The 26,130-nt window shown below is 45.4% G+C and overlaps 1 protein-coding gene across 1 annotated transcript; it reads left to right on the plus strand.

Moving 5' to 3' along the window:
- Nucleotides 1-449: 449 nt before the first annotated feature.
- PAFAH2 (platelet activating factor acetylhydrolase 2) lies at nucleotides 450-24,627 on the plus strand. The gene is made up of 9 exons (XM_021716117.1): nucleotides 450-587; nucleotides 7,952-8,083; nucleotides 9,337-9,490; nucleotides 10,225-10,321; nucleotides 14,858-14,926; nucleotides 15,967-16,105; nucleotides 17,896-18,009; nucleotides 22,731-22,822; nucleotides 24,453-24,627. The coding sequence occupies exons 1-9, from the start codon at nucleotides 477-479 to the stop codon at nucleotides 24,625-24,627; spliced, it is 1,083 nt and encodes a 360-aa protein (XP_021571792.1). The 5' UTR covers nucleotides 450-476.
- The last annotated feature ends 1,503 nt before the right edge of the window (nucleotides 24,628-26,130 follow it).

The raw sequence follows: 26,130 nt of genomic DNA on the forward strand, positions 1-26,130 counted from the left end.
CAGCTGACCTCTCAGGTTCCTCCCTGTTCTCAGCCAATGGGTCTTTTGAGAAGGACAATGGAAAATCACAGGTGTCAACAGAAGTAGGTTGGTAGGGAATTCTCATAGGAAGCGGGGGTGGGAGGGGGACACTAAACAAGCCCCAACCACCTCCCCATCTCCCTGAGAATAAAGTGAAACCGCGGCTATTTCTAGGCACGCCTGAGAACTATTTGAGGGACGATGAGGCGGAGGGTTCCTAACGGGAACGACACACGGTAACCCTCCGCTCGAGACCTGTAATCGTGGCGGCAGGTCTTCGGACCACCAGGGGGAGAACTCGCACCGCATCCTAGTCTTGGGCAGTTTCGCCCAACCACGGAGATCGCGTAGAACTCTGGGAATTGTAGTCCTAGGGTTGTGATGCTCAGTCTTGCGCGGAGCCCCTCGGGGGTTGTAGTCCCAGACGGAGAGGCGGGAAGTGCTTCTCAGCGCCCATGTTGAACCTTGGAAACTACAACTTCCAAAGGGCCACTGGCTCCTGGGAGTTTTCTCGTTTCCACCGAGTTAAACGTCAGGGGCTGCTTCTGAGGGATCAACTTGACTGGGTAAGTGTGATTGGAGAAAGGTCTTGTTCTCGACTGCGCTGCCTGCGGACTCTTTTGTATTCCGACCCGCTTTGGGCCTTCTCGTCTCTCTATCGCAGGAACTGCACGTTAATCTTCGTCCTGTTTCCTTTTCCGACACCGCCAACATCAACCCACACCCATAACCCTCCCACCTAACCTCCACTCCGGGCGCCCCTGGAGTCCCTCCCTGAGCTCTCTCCCGGGACCCCAACCTCACCCTGAGCCCGCAGCCCCACCCTGGACGCCACAACCTTGCCCTGAGCCCTCGGCCTCATCCTGACCCTACAGCCTCACCTCCTGAAACCTGGACTTCTTTGTGTCCCTCCACGCTTTGTGCATGCTTCACTCTTACTCCCATTCTCCTGTTGTTCACGCCGGTGGGAGAAGGGTCCCCGTTCCTTCTTCCCGGTCCGCGGAAGAACCCTGGCCTCGAAGTAAGCAGATGCTGGTCTAGCCCAACTCTGCCTCTCACCTCTGTGACCTTGGGCAGAGCATACAACCCTGGGACTCACTTCCTTCACCTCTAAACTGCAGATGACAGCTGCTCCGTCAGTCTTAGGGTGAGGTTATGTGTGAAGCCAATAAGCTAAGTATGTGTGAAGGTGCTTTGTAAACTGTAAAGCCTCCACAAACGATGGAGATTATTTTTATTACAATTATTAATGTTCTGGAACGCTCTCATCAGGGCTATTTTCTAGCTCTGCCACCTTGTTGCCCAAACCCATCCCTTGAGCCCTAGGCGTCTCCATTCTCTAAGAGGGGGATGATATTTCCTCACTTCCTCCAGAGACCAAAGGTCAGGCCGATGAACTTTTCGTCTCCAGAGAGCTTTGTCTGAAAGGAAGCACCAGAGAAGTGCTTATCTTGGACTCCGTCCCAAAATATCCAGTGATGAAAGGTCCACGCAGCTGGCAGAGGCGCAGTCCCCTGCTCACTAAAAACAGGACCCCAGCCGGAGAGGACAGCTGCAGTGTAAGCCAGTCCATTCCCTCTGGGCTCTTCCGGGCCTGCTTAGGAGCCTCTGGCTTTAGTGGCGGTGTCTCAGGCCTGAAAAGGCAGGTAGAAAAAAATCTGTTTAGGATTTAATCCAGGAAAAATGAAAGAGGGCTAGACTGGGAACGGTGAAAGAGAAACATCGTACTGTTAATTAGTTCCTAACATTTTATGAGCACTTTAAATGTACCAGGCCCCAGACAATATCAATTTTTTAAAAATTTCACTTATGAAGTGTCCCCATTTTACATACAAGGAACTTAAACTCAGGGATGTCATGTAGTTGGCTAAAATAATTATAGTTATAGCTACCTCCTATACTTCTAGTACCTTATGTGTGTCAAGTGCTTTACATACATTACTTAATCCTCATGGACAACCTCATGAGTAGCTATTTTTGGCATATGGATAAGTTACCAGAGGTTTAGAGTTTAAGGAACTTGCTCAAAATCACACAGCTATTAAGTGGCAGAGATGGAATTCAGAGTCACCAAAAACTTTTTTCCACTACCAAATCATATAGTCTTATTTTTATTTTTTTTTATTTTATTTTTTTATTATTATTTTTTGATTTGTTGTACAGCCGAGTTCTCACCAAGTTGCCCGGGCTGGTCTCAAACCCACGGGCTCAGGCAATCCACTTGCCTTGGCCTCCCAAAGTGCTGGGATTACAGGCTGAGCCACCGAGACCAGCCATAGCCTTATTTTTAGATAAAAAAGATTAAAGAATTGAGATGGTGTGAATCTAGCTAACTGAAGGAACATTATTGAGTTCCTACTATGTGGGGAAAGCATGCAGATAGATGATTTGGCCTACAAAGAACTATACAACGCAGTCTTTACCCCTGGAGTGTATCTGAAGAGATAAGGCATACGTGTGAAAAAATTAGATAGTATTCTTTGGATAAATTAATTATTCAGCCAGCTATATGCAGGGCACTACATTAAGTCTAGTGAGTGACAGGAACATGCTTCTGAGTGGCCATGGGGATTATGCCAACTGAAATCAGTCATGAAAATGGTGGCCCAGAACAAGTATGCACTCAAGTGTTTGTTGCATGCATGCATGTCTGAATAAAAGTTCTTTGTGTCAGCTGGGCACAGTGGCTCAGTCTGTAATCCCAGCACTTTGGGAGGCCAAGGTGATAGGATTGCCTGACCCCAGGGGTTCGAGACCAGCCCAGGCAACTTGGCGAGACCTCGTCCTACAATAAATCACAAAAATTAGCCGGGCGTGATGGCATAGGTCTATAGTTCCAGCTACTTGGAAGGCTGAGGCAGAAGGATTGCCTAAGCCCAGCAGGTTGATGCTGCGGTGGCCGTGAGTGTGCACTGCATTGCAGCCTGAGCGACAAGAGTGAGATTCTAACTCAAAAAAAAAAAAAATGTTCTTTGTATCATCTGGACCAGAGGGTCTCAAACCTTGCTGATCAGAAACACCTGGGAAGCCTTTACAAACTGACTCTGGGAATGTGGGTCTTAGAATATACATTTTTGAAGTTTTCCAGATGATTATGATGATAGGTTCAGGACCTTCTGAACTAGATTCTGTGTGGACCACTGTTGTAGGCAAGTCACTGATTGAAAACTGCCAAAATAGGTGCTAATCCCAGAGCTGTCCTAAGGCAGCCTGTGACTGGTTACTAGATGAGGGAGGCAGACAGTGCTCAGAGATGAGGGGAGGAAAGGTTAGAAGGACTTGGAAAGCTTCACAGAGACTAGAGACTTCACTGGTCCTTGATGTACGAAGAGGCTTCTGGATGTGCACCACCATGAATTGTTTAGACAAGGTGAGCAAAAGAAGGTAGAGACACTTAGACTGATATCCTTGGAAAATTCGATGGTATTTATTAGATGTGACACTGGATGCTTTGTGTGAATGTCTCTTTGGCAGAAGTTGCAACCAGATTGGATTTTTCAATCTCCCCATCCTGTTTGGGGATCAATGTGAGCCTAGGGACACACAGATTCATTTTCCTGTTAGCCTCACTCTGGCCAATTAGTTTCTTTAGTTTTTATTTCCAAACAATTTAATTGATGACCCTTCTAGAAAATTTCCAGGGTGCCAGAGAGTTCTGCTATCCTCTGTTTGGCTATTTTCTTTTTTTTTTGATTTGGAGTCTCACTCTGTCGCCCAGACTGGAGTGCAGTGGCTGCTCCCAGCCACCACAGCCTCGACCTGCTGGGCTCTGGCGATCCTTCCGCCTCAGCATTCCAAGTAGCTGGAACTACAGGCGCGCGCTACCTGTCCTGAAACCGACTCACCTTTGGCTCTTTTTTCTCTTGCGTCTCCAAAACCACTCAGTGGCCAAATTCTGTTGTTTCTAGTTTTCACCCAGCATATATTTCCTGGATGCCTCCTAAGAGCCAGTTACCACACTAGGTGCTTTAAATGCATTATTTTGAGGCAAGAGGATTGCCTGAGCTCAGGGATTTGAGACCAGCCTGGGCAACTTGGTGAGACCTCATCTCTACAATAAATCAAAAAATAAACCAGGCATGGTAGCATGTGCCTGATGTTCCAGCTACTTGGAAGGCTGAGATGGAAGGATCGCCTGAGCCCACCAGGTCAAGGCTATGGGGGCTGTGAGCGTGCCACTGTACTCCAGCCTGGGCGACAGAGTGACACTCTGATTAAAAAAATAAAAATAAAAAAATAAAAAATAAATATGTTATTTCACTTTATCTCCACAGCATCCCTGAGAGGAGGGGATAGTATTCCCATTGCACAGATGGGAGATCAGGCTTCCAGAGATCAGATCACTTCCCAAGGGAAGAAAGTGAGGCAGCCTCAAGTATGGATTGCTCAGACTACATACCTCTCACATCCGTGACCTCGTTTCCAGAGTAGATACCAACTTCTTAGGTGGCAGTTGAGAGCCTGCTTCTGTCCAATCTGGGCACAACTTCCTTTGCTCACCTGTGCCTTGTTTCTCACATGTGCTTCCTTATTACTGTGGCTTTGCTCACCTTTTTTTTTCTACTTGCAAGTCAGCCTTTCCCATCTTCCCCTGCCCTCTACTCCCAAGCCAAAGGAGTGCTCTTTCTTCTCAGAATGCCTGCGGTCTCTTATATGCCTGTCTTTTAGGACAGTTAGAACTCATGCTGCTTCATTGTCATGTGGGTGACATGTGTCTTGTGGCTCTCTGCCTGTGTACCTCAACCACAAGGGGGAAAGGTCGGCCTGAGGCCAGGCAGCTGTCATGGACCTTTAAACAGTCCACTGACTGCCTCAGGAGCTCAACTTCTTTAAAAAAATAATTGAGTTTGCTTTTCAGTTTGCTTCGGAGAAACAAAATGAAGAAGTTAAGTCTGTCATAGGAATAAAGTAATTTATTATCTCCCAAAGTTAAATACAACATTAGTTTTGTTTGGATTAGACCTTTGGAAGCCACCAATCAGGAGCTTTGTGTGTTCTGGGCTGGGCTTGGTGGCTCAGCCTGTAATCCCAGTACTTTGGGAGGCTGAGGTGGCTGGATTGCCTGAGCCCACAGGTTCGAGACCAGCCCGGGCAACTTGGTGAGACCTCGTCTCTACAGTAAATCAAAAATTAGCCGGGTGAGCTAGCGAGCACCTATAGTTTCGGCTACTTGGAAGGCCGAGGTGGAAGGATCACCAGAGCCCAGCGGGTTGATGCTGGGGCGGCTGTAAGTGTGCCATTGCTCTCCAAACTGGGCGACGGAGTGAGACTCCAACTCAAAAAAAAAAAAAAAAGAGTTCTGCCTGTGACCTTGAGCAGCTCACTTAATCTCTCAAGACCTTGGTTTCCTCATCATAAAGCATATGTATATACTGGAGGGAGGGGAAGGTGATTATGGGGAGGACTGCAAAATGATCTGTGAGGTCTCTTCTTGCCCAAACACTCTTTGTCTTGAACTCCCTGATCTCTCCCAGAGCATCTTAAAGGAAGCAGAATAATTTAACGATGAATAATGTAGTCCTAGATTCAGTGTATCCATTTAGATGCTTTTGGTTGCAAGCAATAAAAGTTTAAATTCAGTTGGTTTAAACAAGAAAGGGAATTTATTGACTTATGTAACTAGAGAGTCTAGGAATAGGTCAGGCTTCAAGTGTGGTCTAATCCATGGAGGCTTTTTTATTTTTTAATTTTTTTGAACTGGAGTCTTACTCTGTCACCCAGGCTGGAGTACAGTGGCACACTCATGACCACCACAGCCTCGACCTGCTGGGCTCAGGTGATCCTTCCACCTCAACCTTCCAAGTAGCTGGAACTACAGGCACACACCACCATGCCCTAATTTTTTGATTTATTGCAGAGATAAGGCCTCACCAAGTTGCTCAGGCTGGTCTCAAACCCAGGGGCTCAGGCAGTCCTCTCACTAGCCTCCCAAAGTTTTGGGATTATAGGCGTGAGTCACCGCACCTGGCCAATCTGTGGATTCTTAATGTCTCTGCGAATATGGCTCCATTTCTCTGTGTTTCTCCCAGTTCTGCCATCCACCATCGATGGCTTCAGCCCCAAGGTGGCAAACAGGCTACAATAGTTCAAGGCCACTTGACAGGTGACATTTGCACATCACACTAGTTCAAAACAAGAAAGACTTTTCTTCTCTCAAGCATCGAACCAAAGTCCTGGGCTTTTCTCTCATGGGACTAACTTAATGTCATATGCCCACTCTTCATCCAAATACCAGAGGATAACAGGGGCTGATTGGCTAGCTTAATTGAGGCCTAACTCTAGAGGTTAAGGAGGCATCAGCCCTACCCAAATCACAAGGCAGTGGACATTGGAAAGTTTGACCATATTCTTATCAGTCACATAGCCCATGATCAAATTCTGGCTCCGCTAGCTGTGTGTTTTTGGGTAATTTACCTAGCTTTATCAAGCATCAGTTTCCTCATTTGTAAAATGAGATAATATTACATACTTGGGATTGCTATCAAGATTAAATTAAATAATATATGTAAAGCACATATTATAACATAGTCCTGGGCACAGAGTAAATGTGATGATGATGATGGTGTTGGAGATGATGAAATGGAAGCAGGATAGTGAGCAGTGGCATCAGCCCAAATAGAAGAAGCAGTGAAGTCATAGGAATGTTAACTCCTCAAAAGCCTGCACACCTGTCACATTGAAGACTCCTGTTTGAGCTACTGCCCACATCATGCTCTTCCCTGTCTCTGCCTTTTTTTCCTCTTATGTCTTGTCTGGAAGTGCATTTCTTCTCCCCTGCCTCTCTAAACGTCTTCATCTTTCAAGGTCCAGCATAAGTGCCACCTTATATTCAGTAGTTTAAAGCTGGGTACAGTGGCTCCTATCTGTTACCACAGCTATTTTGGAGGCTGAGGCGGGAGGATCACTTGAGGCCAGGAGTTTGAGATCAGCCTGGGCAACATATCAAGATCTTGTCTGAAAGAAAGGAAGGGAAGGAGGGTAGTTAGTTTTGGTCAACGACTTTATGTATGTACAACTGAGCCTCCCCAAGAGCAGGATCTGTAATGATTAGGGCTCAGCTTCTGGATTAGACAGAAGTGGTTTTGCCACCAATAAACAGGACAATTTGGGAAAGTCATTCACCCTTTCTATGCCTTAATTTCCTCATGTGTAAAGCAGGGTCTTTTTTTTTTTTTTTTTTTTGGAGTCAGAGTCTCACTTTGTCACCTAGGCTGGAGTGCACTGGCATGCTTCATGGCTACCACAGCTTTGACCTGCTGGGCTCAGGTGATCCTTCCACCTCTGCCTTTCAAGTAGCTAAAACTACAGGCACGCGCCACTATACCCAGCTAATTTTTTGATTTATTGTACAGACAAGGTCTTGCCAAGTTTCCAGGCTGGTCTTGAACCCTCAGGCTCAGGCAGTCCTCTCACCTCTGCCTCCCAAAGTGCTGGGATTACAGGTATGAGCCACCGCACCTGACAAAGCAGGGCTTAATAGTACCTACCTCAGAGTTGTTGAGACAATGAAATGATGTAATGTATATAATGTATATAAAGGGCTTAGTACAATGGTGACAGTAAATAATTGATGTTAATGATTCTTACTAGCCTCATGAGGGCAAAGTTTGTGTTATAGTGTCTGCAGTAGCTGCTGCTGTGCTAGGCAAATGTTAGATGCTGGATAAACCCTTATTAATGAGCTTTGAAGAGTTTGGATCCTTTTTGTCCTTTTCATAATTAACTCTTCACCCCCTGTCCCCCCAAAAGCAGTCCCTAAACCTTGGCAAAGATAGCATAGCAAAGCAGAAAATGTGCAAGATTTTGTGAGTGATAGGGAGGGTGGCTGATAAGGACGGGTGGATGGGGTGGCAGATGACACACATAACCAACAGGCAACAGGAAACTAAGAATAAACCAGCAAGAGGGTGTTCTGTGTTCTACCCTCCAGCCATCGAGCTCTGCTAAGTCATTTGATTCGCCTGGTGATGAAATGGGGGCCAACCAGTCAGTGGGCTTTCCACCTGTCACGGGACCCCACCTCGTAGGCTGTGGAGATGTGATGGAGGGTCAGAGCCTCCAGGTAAGTGTCTGCAGCTCTGTTCCTGCATGTCTCCACTGCTACTGCCTGCACCATGACTTACTGATTGTAAGTCTCGTGCAAATTCACATGGGGGAATTTGGTTATCAAGCCCCCAGGCCTGACTTCCCTGACGTTTTTCTTCCTCTCCAAATATTAGAAACATCCCAATAAGCCGGGCTCGGTGGCTCAGCCTGTAATCCCGTGCCTTTGGGAGGCTGAGGTGAGTGGATTGCCTGAGCCCGCGGGTTCAAGACCCGCCTGGGCAGCGAGACCTCATCTCTACAATAAATAAAAACATCAGCCGGGCGTGGTAGCACGCGCCTGTAGTTCCAACTACTTGGAAAGCTGAGGTGGAAGGATCGCCGGAGCTCAGCAAGCCAAGGCTGCAGTGGCCGGGAGCGGCCACTGCACTCCAGTCTGGGCAACAGAGTGAGACTCCAACTCAAAAAAAAAAAAAAAAAGAAACATCCCAATAGACTGAGATGATGGGTTGTTTTTCCAGCTGGGAGGAAAGGGAGCTTCTAGCTTCAAAGGCAGCTCGTGGATCCTCTTATCTATCTTGAGGGCAGATGCTTGATCCTGGAAAGTTTTTCGAGCTCATCCTGAGTGTATGAGAGGAAGAGCTGTGGGCAGGTCCCATTGGCCTTGGGCTCCCCAACCCAGGTAGGACTTTCTTTCTCTCCTTTCTGGCCTCCTTTTGTTTTCCCCTCCTGCTTTGGCTTGCAGGCTCACCCTCCATTAGTTCTTGGTCTTTCTCTACTGGCTCTTGGACTCCGCCTCCCCCATATGGGAGGCACACACTTCTTGGCGACCTCTCACCTACTCCCATGAACAATATGTGCTGCTGCTTCCTGAGGGCCAGCCTGACAGAGTGACCTGAGTGAGTCACCCCATTCAGCATGAGGGTTAATCTCTGTCTTCTGTGGCTCCCCCAGGCCAGACCTCAGGGCCAGATTTAAATTTTTCAGTGTCCCAAGTCCTCAAAAATATTTCTGGTGCCTTCCTCCCTGTAATTCAAGCTACCGTTGACTATTTGAGATAACGTAAGCTTTCCATGTTTGCTAAAAATAAGTATGCTTCCTTCTGGACTTCTGAATGTAAAATTCAGGTATGTGTGTACACTGAAACTTACATTTCCCTGTTGTGGTGCCCTGTTTTGCTAGTGCCCCAAACATCTGCTGAGTGTGTCTGGTAGGGCATCTCACCGTGCTTGGGCTTCTTGCTCTGAGCAGCTGCTCTCTTCTTTTCTACAGGGGAGCTTCTTTCGACTCTTCTATCCCTGCCAAGAGGTGGAGGAGACCACGGAGCAGCCCCTGTGGATTCCCCGCTATGAGTACTGCACTGGCCTGGCCGATTACCTGCAGTTTAATAAGCGCTGGGGGGGGTTGCTGTTCAGCCTGGCTGTGGGTAAGGGCTGGCCTGACCCTGAATGCTTTCCCAGTTGCTTGGTTATGTTCCTAGGAGATCCCCAGGCAGACACAGCACCTTATAGCTTGCAGTGTACAGGCTTTTGTAGAGGGGGCATCCGTTAGCCAGAGTGATGTGGAAGTTGGGGGAGAATTACTTGCATGAGAGCTTTGGTTATCAAGTTAGACTCTCCTGGATTTGAATCCAGACTTTATAATTTACTAGCCATGGGCCTCTGGCAAGTTATTTACCCTGTCTGAACACCTGCCTTTGCAGGCTTGTAGTGTGGGGTGTATGTAAAGCCTCTCATGCAGTGCTTGGGACAAAATGTGTTCCATAGATGGCACCTATTACTTATTCAACATGTATTAATTCCCACTCTGTGGCAGGAGCTGCTGTGTATATCAAAGAACTCCTGCTGTTACCTCCAGTCCTTCCCTCTCCTGGGTAGGGTCACACAAAGTCATCCACTTCCCCCAAAGGCCTCACCCCTGGGAACTCTACCCATTGCCTTGGCCTCTCAGTAATTTACTCCAGTGTTGTTCAGTACTGCCCCTTTGGATTATCTTCCCATTTTGATTGTGTTCACTCTCTCTGGGAAAGAAAAGGTAATTGATTGCCCTGGGCTGCTCAGAGGGGAGGAACACATGTCCTGGCCCATGCCTATACTCAGGCTGCCCTTGGGATGACAGCTTTGGGGCAGCCAGAGATTCTATAGCCCGTATCTCTGCTAGGATCTTGTCGCATACCTGTTAGCTGGAATGGCCCCTTTAAGACAAAGGACTCTGGATACCCCTTGATCATCTTCTCCCATGGCCTGGGAGCCTTCAGGTAAGAGCTTCTTTCCTCCAGACCTTGCCATATTCCTTGTCTAGTGACAACTTATTCTCAAAGGGCAGAAACACAAACCAACCAAAGAGATATTTCCATCTGTCAGCTCTGTTATCTCCCATCTGATTCATCCCATAGCATTGGGGCCACCTTCTCAGTAAGGCCTTTTTCAAGCTCCTCTTGCCTGGTGGAGCCTTTGGGCAGCCTTCACATCCTTCACTTCTCATGTGCCAGCATTTATATAAACAGACACTTTGAGCTTTCTTCCTATATAACAGCCCAGAAGTACTAGAAGGATCATGAGTTTTACAATAGAAGAGCCATTCAGTCAACATGGGGGACTACTCTGTGTGGTACTGGCATAGCAGTAAGTCGGATGTGTCCTCTGCACTCATGAAGGTAGCAGCCTCACATGCAAATCCAGCCATGCCACTTGTGCTCTGTGCAAGCCTGGAAAGGTTGTGTAACTCTGAGCCTAGATTTCATTATCTCTTAAAGGGGGATGCTGCTCCCACCGGGAGGTTTGTGAGGATTCACTTCACTTGGCACCTTCTAGGTGTACACCCATGTCAGTTCTTCTCTCCCTTTCTGTACATGGAGGGTTACAACAATGGTGACCTGGAAGATCTCTTTATCAGACTTTGGGAACTTTTGGCCTAAGTTTCATAATTTGGAATCCACTGAGAATTCGTCCCATAAATTCTGATATCTACACCTTGGTATATTCTATAACCTAGTAACTATGTAAGCTTGTGAATATTCTTTTTTTTTTTTTACCAAGATCTATATTTTTATTACCTAAAACATACAGTAAATATATCAGCATGTCTTTAAAGAATCTAACCAGTTACTCTACAAATGGCCAAAGATAACAGTTTATTTTACATAAGCATATAAACATAATTGTGGTCTTTTCTCCACAAAATTATAATTTGAATAATACTTCCACCAATTTATATTGTTCTATTTAACTTCTCAAGTATGAAAAAATAACTTTTTTTCTTTTAACTTGAGGTATTGCTTGTGAACCAAGAAATAATATTGTATTAACTTCAGCCATACTGAATTATTACTTTATACTATACATTAGGAATATAAATGTACAGTCTTATTGCCTGAAATATCAGAAGAAGGAGTTCAAGATACCTGCTTGTGAATATTCTATCTGTTCATCCATCAGCATGCATGTCTAGTTTATGTCCCAGAATGTTACACATCTCAAAGACATCTATATTTGCCTTTCTGCACCTCTGCCCTCCCGGAAGATCTATTTTTAAACCAAATATGATTTTGTCATTCTAGCACCTGGCACAGTGCCTGGTATATACTAGGTACTTAATAAATATTTGTTGAATGAATGTTCCTCCCCTACTTAAAACTTGTTAATAAGCCGAGCTCGGTGGCTCAGCCTGTAATCCCGCACTTTGGGAAGCTGAGGTGAGTGGATTGCCTGAGCCCGCGGGTTCGTGACCCACCTGGGCAACTTGGCGAGACATCATCTCTACAATAAATCAAAAATTAGCTGGGTGTGGTAGCACGCACCTGTAGTTCCAGCTACTTGGAAGGCTGAGGCGGAAGGATCACTGGAGCCCAGCAGGTTGAGGCCACTGCACTCCAATCTGGGTAACAGAGTGAGACTCCAACTCAAAAATAAAATAAAATAAAAGTTGTTAATAGCACTTTGTACTTAACTCAGTTTTTTCCACAGTCTTACCTGGATGCAGGACCAAGACAAGTTTCTAGCCTTGATTCTTGCTACTTGCCCCACTCCAGCTCTCCAGACAAACTGACCTTCTATCACTTACATAAAGGCACTATGTTATTTCCTGTCTCAGAGTCTTCGTCTGTGCTATGCTTTATGGCTGATCCCTTTGCCTGGAATGTTAGCCGTTCTCTTCTGTCCTTCTTTTGCCTGGCTAATTCCAAATTATCTTCAAAGTCTTATTTGGATACACTGTCTTAGGGACACACACCCTGACCCTTATATTAGGTCAAGTTTTCCAGTATTTAACATAACTGTAATGAATTATTATTTGTGTAATTATTCTTTCATGCCTGTCTTCCCCACTCGTTTGTAAGCTCCATGAAGGCCGAGACCATATCTGCCTTCTTTTGCTCAGTGCCTAGGTCCGTATCTGGAAATTAGTTGTTTCCCAGTAAATATTTACTGAACAGATACAAAGGCTGTGTCTTGCTAGGTTCTTATTTATTCAGCAGAGATCTGTGGAGCCCCTGCTGTGTGCCAGTCCTTTGGCATGAGAGGGGCTGGGACATAGAGAGACAAACAAATCAAGGAAGCTACATACCCTAGAGGAGCCGAGACACTCACATTAACTGTAGCCCACATCAGGAAGTGGAAAGTAGATGTGGAGATGAGGCTAGAAAGGCAAGTAGATGGTTTTCAATGTTGGTTTCTTATTCAGTAAATTGGTTACCTACTGTGCCAAGTCTTGTGCCAGGAATGGGCATTCAGTAGTGAAGAAGAGAGAGTTCCTGCCTTCAGGAAGATTTTAGTCTCACAAAGAAAAGCAACTAAGAAACATTCCCTCCTAAGCCCACAGATATTTATAGAGAGAGCAGGTGAGCACATGACCTTGAAGGTTGTCTTTTTGGTATAAGAATCTGTACTGAGACTTCATATATCATATACATATGAACCAGTTTTAATTCTCTTCACTAACCAAAGTGAAATTCAAAAAAAAGGAAAGGGAGGGCATGGGACATTGTTTTCTTTCATTGCATCTGTGGCTAATTCAGGCTCTGAAATCCTTCTCATGGGTCACAGACCTGTGGCTTTCCATCCCAGAGAGGAACATGTGCATTTTTTTTTTTTTTTTTTTTTGAGTTGGAGTCTCACTCTGTCACCCAGACCGGAGTGCAGTGGCCGCTCCCGGCCACCGCAGCCTCGACCTGCTGGGCTCCAGTGATCCTTCCGCCTCAGCCATCCAAGTAGCTGGAACTACAGGCACACACTACCACGCCTGGCTAATTTTTTGAATTATTGTAGAGATGAGGTCTCACCAAGTTGCCCAGGCGGGTCTCAAACCCGCGGGCTCAGGCAATCCACTCCCCTCAGCCTCCCAAAGCACGGGATTACAGGCTGAGCCACTGAGCCTGGCTGAAACACAGCCTGCATTTAAACACTCACTGTTCACAGTGTGTTGTTGTCTCATTTGGTTCCCACACAATTCTGTGAGATAGACAGGCAGAGATACATATTTTTCAGATGAGCAAACAGGCTCTGAAAGGCAGACTTACCCATGGTCACACAGTTTGAACTGGAAAGGGGTCAGAAATCTCCCTGGCTCTTAAGTTCAGTTCACTGCCTCCCCTGGAAAAGTGGAAGAAGGCGAAAAGAAACAAGAAACTGACCTTTGTGTATCAATTAGGATTTGGTCAAGTTGTATGTAATAGAAAACACTAAATAATAATGACTTAAACATGGTAAATTTGGTTTCTCTCTCAGATAAAAGAAAGCAAGAAATAGACAGGTAAGGTTGATATGATAGTTCCACAAAGCTATCAGAGAACTAGACTTCTTTTGAAACCTTGCTTTCATAGGTGGCTTCCATTTCTAAGGATATCTCATGACCCAGGGTGGCTGCTTTAGCTCTAACCATTACGTCAGCATTCCAGGAAATAGGAAGAGAGCACTCTCCATTTTAAGGTGATTCCTTAAAAGTTCTATAATAACACAACTGCTTATATATCATTGGCTAGAGCTGCTCTGTTCATTATAGTAAATTCTAGCTACATGTGGCTGTTGAACACTTGAAATTTGAGTGGTCCAAACTGAGAGATGCTGCAAGTGTAAAATATACACTAGATTTCAAAAAATTCATATAAAAAATTTAGCAGACTTTCATTAATTTTATATTTGTGATTATATGTTGACATTATATTTGAGTTAATAGGTTAAAATATATTATTAAGGTTAATTTCACCTGTTTCTTTTTACTTTTTGAAATATGTCTACTAGAAAATTTTAAATTACTTATGAAGTTAGCATTGTATTTCTATTGGACCCGTGGGGTTAGAACTTAACCACACAGACAAACCTGGCTGCAAGGAAGATTGGGAAATGCAGTGTTTTGATGGCATGACAGTGTCTTCAGCTGAAAATCAGGTTCTGTTATTAACAAGGAGGGGAAAAATAGGTGTTTGGAGTAGGCAACTAACAGTCTGCCATTTTTTTTTTTTTTCTAACTCTGGAAAGTTAAAGGGGAGACAAAAAAATCACAGATGAGTTGCATATTGAATAAATTGTCAAAGTCCCTGTCCTTAAGGAGTTTACCAGCTAAATAGGGAGACATGCAATATTTAGACAATAAAAATGCAATTGGAGTAGCAAAAATATATTTGGGAGTGGGGCTGAGCTAACTCAGTGTTTGTATGGGGTTGGAAGGCCGGAATATTTGCAAATGCTTCCTGGAGGCTGACTGAAGAGAGCACCTAGAGAAGGCTGGCAGAGCAGGGGAGGCATGGGGGTGAAGGCTGGGCTGTTGTTTTGATCCCTCCTCCCTGTTCCATCTCCAGGACGTTGTACTCAGCCTTCTGCATGGAGCTGGCTTCCCATGGCTTTGTGGTTGCTGTGCCAGAGCACAGGTGAGGGAGATAGCTAAAATGAATTAGCATGGATGAGTGCCTGCAGTGGCTAAGATGTAGGCTGATCCCTTATAAATAGATTACTTCTTTTGTTTTTTGTTTTTGTTTTTGTTTTTTGTTTTTTTTTTTTTCCAGTTAGAGTCTTACTCTGTTGCCCAGACTGGAATGCAGATGGTATGCTCAAGCCACCGCAGCCTCAACCTGCTCGGCTCAAGCGATCCATCTGCCTCAGCCTTCCAAGTAGCTGGAACTACAGGCATGCACCACACCTGGCTGATTTTTCTTGACTTATTGTAGAGACAAGTTCTCACCAAGTTACCCAGGCTGGTCTTGAACCTCTGGGCTCAGACAATTCTCTCTCCTCAGCCTTCCAAAGTGCTGGGATTATAGGAATGAGCCATGGTGCCCGGCCAATAGATTGCTGCTTCTTCTTCTTCTTTTTTTTTTTTTTTTTTGAGTTGGCATCTCACTCTGTTATCCAAGGCTGGAGTGCAGTGGCATGCTCACAGCTACTGCAGCCTCAACCTGCTGGGCTCAGGCGATCCGCTTCAGCCTTCCAAGTAGCTGGAACTACAGGTGCACACCACTATGCCCAGCTAATTTTTTGATTTATTGTAGAGACAAAGTCTTGCCAAGTTGCCCAGGCTGGTCTCGAACCCCTGGGATCAGGCAGTCCTCTTGCTTCCGCCTCCCAATGTGCTGGGATTACAGGCGTGAGCCACCATGCCTGGCCAATAGATTACTTCTAATCCTTGCCACATTTGGGCAAGGCAGTTATTATACCCATTTTAAAGAGGAAGAAACCAAGGTTCAAAGATGTTGAAGAACTTGCCAGATGTGACACAGCTGAGTTGGGATTCAAGTCCCGGTCTGTCTCCAGAATCCATTCTTTTTCTCTTCTCCTATGATGCCCCCAGATCTCCTTCCCTACAAGCCAAAGGGTGACCTAGAGTCTCAATGGGTGAAAGGGAAGAGTTGGTAAAGGGGCAAAATAAGCTTAAGAGTGTCTTTTAGTTTCTCTCTGGTGACGTGTATTTTAGGGACCAGTCAGCTGCAACCACCTATTTCTGCAAGCAGAACTCAGAAGAGAACCAGCCCACCGAGTCACTGGAGGAGGAATGGATCCCTTTTCGTCGAATTGAGGAAGGGGAGAAGGAATTTCATGTTAGGAATCCCCAAGTAAGCTTGTGCCAATTGGGAGGGAGAGTTAATAGGCCTGTCTTCTCTATACTGTACTTACTAAGCAAGACTCTTTTTTTTTTTTGAGTTGGAGTTTCACCCAGGTTAGAGTGCAGTGGCATGCTCACGGCCACCACAGCCTCGACCTGCTGGGCTCAAGTGATCCTTCTACCTTAACCTTCCAAGTAGCTGGAACTACAGGTGCATATCACCATGCCCAGCTAATTTTTTGATTTATTGTGGAGACGAGGTCTCATCAAGTTGTCCAGGCTGGTGTTGAACCCCTGGGTTCAGGCAATCCTCTCGCCTCCACCTCCCATATTGCGGGGATTACAGGCATGAGTCACCACGCCTGGCTAAGCAAGACTCTTAACTATCCCTCTCTCTTGAAATCCCAATCACAGCGGGTCTGAGTTTGCGACATTAGTGCAAATATATGGTATATTAATCAGAACTTCTCCAAATGCCAGTGGCAGAAACCCAACTTAAACTGCTTAGATGAAAAAGGGAGCCAGGCTCGGTGGCTCAGCCTGTAATCCCCCGCCTTTGGGAGGCTGAGGTGAGTGAATTGCCTGAACCCGCGGGTTCGAGACCCGCCTGGGCAGGCGAAATCTCATCTCTACAATAAATCAAAAAAGTAGCCGGGCGTGGTAGCGCGTGCCTGTAGTTCCAGCTACTTGGAAGGATCGCCGGAGCCCAGCAGGTGGAGGCTGCGGTGGCCGGGAGCAGCCACTGCACTCCAGTCTGGGCGACAGAGTGAAACTCCAACTCAAAGAAAAGAAAAGAGAAAGAAAAAGGGAATTGATAGGCACATGTGTGTAGACTATAGAACGAGCAAGACCACTGGAACCAGCCGCAGATGCCATCAGCATTTGCTCTTTATCCTTATCCTTGTCTCTCTCCTGGTTGGGGGTCTCATCTTCAAACAAAAAAATTAGCTGGGTGTGGTGGCACACGCTTTAGCTACTTGGAAGGCTGAAGGATTGCCTGAGCCCAGCAGGTCGAGCCTGCAGTGGCCTTGAGTGTGACACTGTACTACAGTATGGGCGACAGAGTGAGACTTAGATTCAAAAAAAAAAGGGGAGGGTTAAGGGGAATGAAGGCAAGTAAGAGCAAGGCAGACAAAGACAATAGGTAAGGGCTAAAAATGGGCAAGTAGAATCCGGTACCAGACTGTAGTCATGGCACTCTTAATCCCTTGTTTTCTTTCTTTCTTTTTTTTTTGAGATGGCGTCTCACTCCCTTGCCCAGGCTGGAGTGCAGTGGCACGCTCCCAGCCACTGTAGCCTCAACCTGCTGGGCTCCAGCAATCCTTCTGCCTCAGCCTTCCAAGTAGCCGTAATGACAGGCATGCGCTACCACATCTGGCTAATTTTTGATGTAGAGATGAGGTCTCGCCAAGTTGCCCGGGTGGGTCTCGATCCCGTGGGCTCAGGCAATCCACTCTCCTTGGCCTCCCAAAGTGCTGGGATTACAGGCTGAACCACCAAGCCTGGCTATCCCTTGTTTTCAAAATGATTTCATTGACATCATCTCACTGGTTTCTACTGACAACCCCATGGTATGTAAGTGGATTCTGAAAAGCAGAGCTGATTCCATTATGCTGGTAGGAGTGCTTATGTGAGGTTTGAAGGAGTTGAGCCTTTCTCAGGACATGGGGCCCCCCACAGTGCTTGCTGATCTTTGGGAGGCACATTGTCCCTGCATTCTTCCTTGACTCTGGGTAAGTGAGGTCCTCGCTGGATGGCTGTGGAGTGCTGCAGCTCCCACCAGGTCTGTCTCTGTTGCAGGTGCATCAGCGGGTGAGTGAGTGTTTGCGGGTATTGACGATTCTGCAAGAGGTTACTTCTGGGAAGACTATCTTTAACATCTTGCCTGGTGGGTTGGACCTGATGACCTTGAAGGTATGACAGCAATTGGTATGACCCAGAGTCCACGTATTCATCAGGACTTTCTTTTTTTTTTGAGTCAGAGTCTCACTCTGTCACCCAGGCTGGATTGCAATCAACCTGCTGGGCTCAGGCGATCCTTCTGCTTCAGGCTTCCAAGTAGTTGGAACTACAGGCACACACCACCTTGCCCAGCTAATTTTTTTGATTTGTTGTAGAGACAAGGTCTCGCCTAGTTGCCCAGGCTGGTCTCAAACCCCTGGGTTCAGGCAGTCCTCTTGCTTGGGCCTCCCAAAGTGTTGGAATTACAGGCATGAGCCACCATGCCCAGCCAGGACTTTCTTGATTACAAGTAACAGAAACCTAACTCACTAGCTTAAACCAGAAGAGAATTATTCACTCACATAACTAAGAAGACCAAAGGCCAACTTTAAGCCAGTGTAGTCAGATCAAGGATCTCAGACATTATCATCAAAGCTCTGGCACTCTTTTTTCCCCTTTCCTGGCTCAGTTCCTCTATGTGTATGTGGATTTCTGACCAGACTCTTTAGACAAAAAAGATAGTTGCAGGCAGCTCAAGCCTGCATGTTCATTTACAGTTCTAGATTTAAAAAGAAAAGCTTCCACTAATCTGGGAAGCTTCTACTAATCTGGGAAGGCTGTGGTCCTCCTTGGATCACCTGCCCCTACTGAGCCAACTACTATATCATTGCTATCAAGGTATATTGATTGACCTGCCTAGGTTATATACTCACTTCTAGGCCAAGGGATTGGTGGCCCATAGGGCCATATGGATGTGGTGGGGGGAGTCTCACTCTGTCACCCAGAGGCTGGAGTGCAGTGGCATACTCACTGCCATTGTAGCCTTAACCTGCTGGGCTCCAGTGATCCTTCCGCGTCAGCCTTCCAAGTAGCCGGAACTACAGGCACATGCTACCATGCCCAGAACATTTTTTATTTATTGTAGAGATGAGTTCTTGCCAAGTTGTCCGGTCTGGTCTCGAACCCGTGGGCTCAGGCAATCCACTCACCTTAGCCTCTCAAAGTGTTGGGATTACAGACTGAGCCACTGAGCCCGGCCTATTCTATTGTTTGAGTAAGCCTGTACATATATACATTTATATTATACATACATATATGCATAGATTATATTAATACTTATATATACATATATTATCACACATATATAAAGATACATGTATATTATGTGCATATTATGCATACATATATAAACTTTATATACATATATGTTAGACATACATATATACTAACAATTATTGCTTTATGAGTACTTACCATGATAAGTGCTTCTCATACAAACTTATGAAGTAAGCATTATTACCTCTTTACATAGAAAGAAACCAAGGCTCAAAAAGGTTCAATATCTACCCAAGATTACTCAACTATGTAAGTGGTAGAGTCAAACTTACAACTGCAGCTTTTTGATCCTAAAGCCTATGCTATATGCCCTAAAGCCTCTTTAGAAAATATCTTTTAAAGGCTTTTGTAATGTCCTCCAGGGAAAGGCGTCTGCTTGCATGGCTAGTAGGTAAGGCAGACCCTGAAATCTAGAGTGCTTTACTAACTACAGTAGTTGTTGGAGGGGCTTTGGGCATGAAGTCCAGGCCTGCATGGCTGTGAGCCTGTGATAGGCATTGAGGAATGGCAGGCTACAATCCAGTTGGACTTGTTAGGAAGCAGCCTTTTGGGGAAAATACAGAATTTAAAAGCTAAGTAAATGTTCATCTATCAGATTGAGTAAGACCCCAAAATTGATTACTCACTCTGTTGACAAAGCTGTGGGGAAGTAGATATTGTCCTGCATTGTTGGTGAGAGCACACGTTGCCCCATGGAGTGCATTTGGCAACGCTCTCAGCAGTACAAACGCACATGTTCTTTGACTCAGCAATTTCCAGTTTTGGAATTTATTCTACATATACCTGCATGCATGCAGCATGATGTATACAACGTTATTCATTCCAGTGTAGTTTGTAATAGCAAAAGACTGACAGTAATATAAATGTTCACCCATAAGGAAAGTGGTTTAAAAAATTATGGAATAGTGATGTATTAGTTTAATTAATGCTAATTGCTATAGTATTTAAACCCCATATCTCAGTGGGTCAGTATGATAGGAATTTATTTCTCTCCTATATAAAGTCCAAATGGGCTGGGTGCAGTGGTTCATGCCTGTAATCCCAACACTTTGGGGTGCCGAGGTGGGAGGATTGCTTCAGCCCAGGAGTTTGAGACTAGCCTGGGTAACATCATGAGACCTCACCTCTACAAAAAAATTAAAAAGGGGAGGATAAAAAAATTAGCTGGGCACAGTTGCACGCATCCATAGTTCCAGCTACTCGAGAGGCTAAGGCGGGAGGATTGCTTGAGCCCAGGAGTTTGAGGCTATGGTGAGCTGTGATTGTGCTACTGCACCACAGCCTGTGTGGCAGAGTATGACCTCAACTCAAAAATAACCATAAAAATAAAGTCCAAATGGGTGCTTCTGTGCAAGAGGTAACTCAGGGATCCAGTTTGTCTTCTGGCTCTACCTGCTTTTCCCTGGGGAAATCCAAAATTTGTTATTTACATTAAGCAAACAGAATGGGAAAGGGCATAGAGGTTTGTGTAAGAAAGTTTCTATGGACCAGGTCTAGAAGTGGAGCTATAACTTTTGCTCACATTTTATTGGCTAGAACTCATTCACAAGGCCACATGTAACTCTTGGGAAGTAGTCCAGGTGTGAGTCCAGGAAGAAGAGGAACAGATGTGGTGATCAGCTAGCTGTCTATACCGTGGTGAAATCAAATATAGCTGTAAAAAAGCATGAGGAAGTGCTTTATTTATTTATTTATTTGAGACAGGGTCTTGCTCTGTTGGGACTACAGACATGCACCACTTTTATTTTTTAAGTTTTTGTAGAGACAAGGTTTTGCTGTGTTGCATAGGCTGGTCTCAAACTCCTGGGCCCAAACAGTCCTCTGCCTCAGCCTCTCAAAGTGTTGGGATCACAGGTGTGGACCACCATGCCAGGCCTGGAAGCTCTTTATGTTTTAATATTGTTACATTTAAAAAGTGAGTTACAGTATCACTTGTGTAAAAAGAGGGAAAAGTATATATTCATGTTTACATATTTATGCATAAGCTATTTCCACAAGGACACATAAGAAACTCACTTGTTTGGGAGTAGGAAGTGGGCAACTATGTGGAAAAGAAATGGGGTAGATGGGAGACTTCTCTTTATTCTTCTGAATTGAGAGGTTGTGAGTATATGAGCCTATTTTAAAAGGTATCAAATACCAACCAAGATGTTGATCTGATAGTACTGAGCGAAGGGAAGGATTTAGGAACAAAGCCTTGGAATAGAAACTCTGGGGAGCAGAGAAGAGCAGGGGTTCAGAGCAGAGCAGTAAAGCCTGGAGAGATTTTCCAAGCAGATTTGCAGGCAGCTGCAGTGGCTTTTTTACATAACCATGCCCTGAAGGCTTCTAGGAGGATCAGAAATAGATTCTTGCAGAGCATGTTAGAGTGCGCAGACTCGCTCTTTCTTCCCCTGGGCGTTGGGTAAAAATCAGGACAGATACCCAGGGAGGAGAACCTGAGTTGGTTTCTGCACAACCAGTCATTGCTCCAAAGCAAAGTGGACGGCAGCAGGGACCCCCTCATTCCACCCTCAACCCAGTCCATGTGTCATCCCTGTGGTCTAATGTATAAGACAGGAGTTCTGGAGGATGGAGATAGCTCTCACTCTTTTTTTTTTTTGTTGTTTTTTTTTGAGTCAGAGTCCACTCTGTCGCCCAGGCTGAAGTGCAGTGGCATGATGACAGCTACTGTAGCCTTGACTTGCTGGGCTCGAGCGATTCTTCCACCTCAGTCTTCCAAGTGACCGGAACCACAGGCTCATGTCACCATGCCTAGCTAATTTTTTTATTTATTGTAGAGGTGAGGTTTCGCCAGGTTGCCCAGGCTGGTCTCGAACCCCTGGGCTCAGGCAATCTTCTTGCCTCTGCCTCCCAAAGTGTTGGAATTACAGGCATGAGCCACCGCACCCAGCTGAGACATCTTTTATTCTTAATAGACTCATAGACCGATGGGTCAGTATGGAATCTGACCATATCCATCCAATCATTTGTTTATAGATATTTGAATGTCTACCCTAGTCAGATATTGTTAGGTAACAAGGTAGGAAAAATAAAGATGAAAAACATGGTTCTTGGCTGGGTGCAGTGTCTCACACCTGTTATCCCAGCACTCTGGGAGGCCAAGGTGGGAGTATCACTTGAGCCCAGGAGTTCAAGACCAGCCTGGGCAACATAATGAGACCCTGTCCCTATGAAAGGTTTTTAAAAATTAGCTAGGTGTGATGGTGCATGTCTGTACTCTCAGATGCTTGGGAGGCTGAGGTTAGAGGATCTCTTGAGCCTAGGAGTTCTAGGCTTCAGTGAACTATGATCATGCCACTGCACTCCAGCCTGGGTGACAGAGACCCTGTCTCTAAATTAAAACTAAACAAAACATGGTTCTCAGGATTCTGCCTGCAGAAGACTGTTCAGTCCAAGGATTGCTTGACTAGCTGCTCTCCACTAGGCGAGAGAGCCTTAATAGTGTGGTTTTGGTGGGCTTACCCACTATTTTGTGCCTTTGGCCTCATTGCCTCACTATTTCTTCCTCTTGCCCCTAATGAATTCCTAAAGCAGTTCTGAGTTTCTGACTTGGCTGAGTTCTCCACTTTCCTCAGGGCAGCATTGACATGAGCCGTGTAGCTATGATGGGACATTCATTTGGAGGGGCCACAGCTATTCTGGCTTTGGCCAAGGAGACCCAATTTCGGTGAGTTTCCTGGTGGTGCTGCTTGCCTGTCAGTTCATACCATTCGTTCATTCAGCAAATATTTGTTACACAAGTATGATGTTCTGGGCATTGCTTGCGGACTAGGGATTCTACTGATGAACAAGAAAACAAGATCTCTGATTTCTTTCTTTCTTTTTTTCCTATATTGGAGAATATAGTTTATTTAGAAAATAAATTAGAGAGAGGAGAGGAGATTCACCTTCCCAAGGGAGGGGAGGGGCCAAAGCCAAGAAACATGGTGGCCATAGCTCAAAGAGCCCTGTAGACACACCAGAATTTAGCAAAGCAATGGCCAAGATCTCTGATTTCATAGAATTATGTTATTATGGGAGGAGACAGACTGGAAAACAAGCCAACAGATAAGAAGATCTCTATCACCAAGTGCAATGAAGAAAATAAGACTGATATACTAGGGTATCTAAGGGCTTTTCTGAGAAAATGGCAGAAGGCAAGACTGGAAAAGAAAAGAAGCCAGCCACATAAATGTGTGGAGGAAGATCATTCCAGCCAGTGGGAACAGCTTGTGCAAGAGGCCTGAGATGGAAGGAGGCTTGCTGTGTCTGTGTGGGAGGAGCCCAGTGGTTGAGGGGAGGCTGTGGAAGATGTGATCAAAGAGGCAGGCAGGGGCCAGATCACAGGGCCTTTTGGCCAGGGTAAGGAGGTTTAGATTTTATTCTAAGTAGGATGAGAAACCATTGAAGGATTTTAAGCAGAGAAAAATCCATCTTATTTACATTTAAAAAGATCCCTTTGGTAAGGAAAGGATTCCTGTGTGGGGAAAGAATTGCAGCAGAACTAGACTGAAGTCTTGGAGGCTAGTTAGAGGGATGCTGTTTCAGGATCAAGGTGAGAGATGATGGATTTGCATCAGAATGAAGGCAGTGAGATGGAGACAAGCAAATGGAGTCCAGATGTGTTTTAAAATTTTTAGGACTGGTTGAGGTATGAGGCAAAGGAAAGAAAGGAAATCAGGTTTTTCATTTGTGTGTCTATTATTTGAGTGAAAGATAATTTTCTTTATTGAAATGGAGAAGACTGAAGGAACATTTTGGGAGTTGGAGGAGGGAGTTGGCTGAATGTTAGGCCATAGTTTTGTCCTTGGTGACATAGTTTTGCTCTTGTCACCAGGGAGGCTTTTCCTGACCTCACATAGCACTTTGTGCAATCAGAGCACTAAGCTATATTGTTTTTACCTTGTCTAGCTTGTTACCTCATCTTCCCTGCTGGACTGGGAGCTCCCTGAGGGCAAGAACTCTGTTATTTATTTCTTTATGTAAAGCACAGGGCTAAGCACAGTAGGCACTCTATGAATGTTGAATGAATGAATAATTAAATGAATGAAGTCCCATTCTGTGGTACTCAAGTCACGGGTCACTGAGAGTAGATCCAGAAGGAGATCTGACCCTTGCTGTCATGGAGTTTAAAATCTAGAAGGATCTTTGGTGATGGGTAAAAACGATCCCTAGCCAAGACCCTAACTGAAGGGTGTGGGCCCCAGTATCCCCTTCACGCCTTTCTGAGCCCTCAGTCCACTAAAGGGATGAACCCCCCGCCCCCTATTCTTTTCTGGTTTCTGCATGGCAGTTCCAAATGTCTGGTCCTGTTCCAGGTGTGCTGTTGCTCTGGATGCTTGGATGTTTCCTCTAGAACATGACTTTTACCCCAAGGCCCGAGGCCCTGTGTTTTTTATCAATGCTGAGAAGTTCCAGACAATGGAGAGTGTCAACTTGATGAAGAAGATATGTGCCCAGCATGATCAATCCAGGATTATAACTGTCCTGTGAGTAGACACCAAGGTCATGGGCCCAGCATCCCCTTCATTTTCCACTTAGCTGTGGCTCCCTAATTTCTTCTGGATAATCCAGAACTTTCTACCCATTAATAGAATACCTGAATACTTCATTAATTTCAAAGTCTTAATTCCTTTGGAATTTTCTATCTGTCCTTCTTCTCCACTAAGCTCTACCGACAGTGATTGTTAGTTCGGTAGTTTATATGACTTTATGATAGGATTTACCTGGTGCTTTATGGGAAAAGGATTTTGTGGGATTGTGTGTTGGAGAGGAAGGAGTGTGGGTCGAGTGGATGCCAGAGATCTCTAGCCTCATTTGGGAGTTTTATTGGATCTTTTGAAGAGTGTGAACGTGGTAAACTGTTGACATTCACCAGATAGATTTTTTTGAGATCTTCATGAATACCTAAGTCACAAGATCACTTTAATGTATGTTTTCTTCCATAAACTATCCATGTTCTGGTCAAGAGAAACAAAGTTTTCTTCACTTTCACCACCAGCACCCTCAGTTGATTTTGTGGGGGAGCCATTTTCACAGAGAAAAAGCATTTTTAGTGACTGTAAGAAAATGCACCATATGTAAAAGATGGTGTAGAGCTGTGGACGCAGGGCTGAGATCTTACTGACTGCCCTGCCCTGCACTCCACACTCGAGCCTAGCGGCACACAGACTACAGGGATCCCAGTTTCTATTTCAGCAAAATGACAAGGGACTACACACCACATACCTTGTAGTCACTCAGGTAGTTGAAATGCCAAACCCAGAGCCCTTGCAGCGAGGGGTCTGCCGCATGGCCAGTGGCTTCTTCCCTTGTCATCTTGGCCCAGGCTCTCTTTCCTGGGCCCAACCCCTCCCTTTTCAGTTTGATTTCATGGCAGTAGGGGGCTGCTGAAACTCAGAGTCAGGATAATTGTGACCTGAGGGGAAGTAAGGTAAGGCCAGGTGGGAAGGGCCCACAAAGGTAGCTTAACTACTAGCAATGTATTATTTCTTTTTTGGTTTTTTTTGAGTCAAAGTCTCACACTGTTGCCTAGGTTGGAGTGCAGTGGCACACTCATGGCCACCACAGCCTCGACCTGCTGGGCTCAGGCTATCCTTTTGCCTCAGCTTTCCAAGCAGCTGGAACTACATGCGCGTACTACCACGCCCGGCTAATTTTTTTATTTATTGTAGAGACGAGGTCTCACCAAGTTGCCCAGGCTGGTCTCAAATCCCTAGATTCAGGCAATTCTCTCACCTCAGCCTCCCAAAGTGCTGGGTTTACAGGCTTGAGTCACCATGCCCAGCCATATTATTTATATTGTTTATTTTTTTTCCATATTATTTCTTAAACTGTGTGCTGGATACTCAAATGTCCAGTATATTATTGTATTCACTTTTTGTGTGTGCCTTTCTTTAAAAGTCCATTTTTGCCAGGCTTGGTGGCTCAGCCTGTAATCCCATGCCTTTGGGAGGCTGAGGTGAGTGGATTGCCTGAGCCTGCAGGTTCGAGATC

The sequence above is a fragment of the Carlito syrichta genome, unplaced genomic scaffold (assembly GCF_000164805.1).
Source record: "Carlito syrichta isolate Samal-C Ts95f unplaced genomic scaffold, Tarsius_syrichta-2.0.1 Scaffold308186, whole genome shotgun sequence".
Classification (NCBI taxonomy): Eukaryota; Metazoa; Chordata; class Mammalia; order Primates; family Tarsiidae; genus Carlito; species Carlito syrichta.

What these genes read in the sequence shown, in the direction of transcription:
- PAFAH2 (XM_021716117.1), top strand. Translation starts at nt 477, where the DNA reads ATGTTGAACCTTGGAAACTACAACTTCCAAAGGGCCACTGGCTCCTGG. An exon ending in TGAGGGATCAACTTGACTGG is followed by an intron (nt 588 to 7,951) that starts GTAAGTGTGATT and finishes TCTACCCTCCAG; the next exon opens with CCATCGAGCTCTGCTAAGTC. An exon ending in CATGGCCTGGGAGCCTTCAG is followed by an intron (nt 10,322 to 14,857) that starts GTAAGAGCTTCT and finishes TTCCATCTCCAG; the next exon opens with GACGTTGTACTCAGCCTTCT.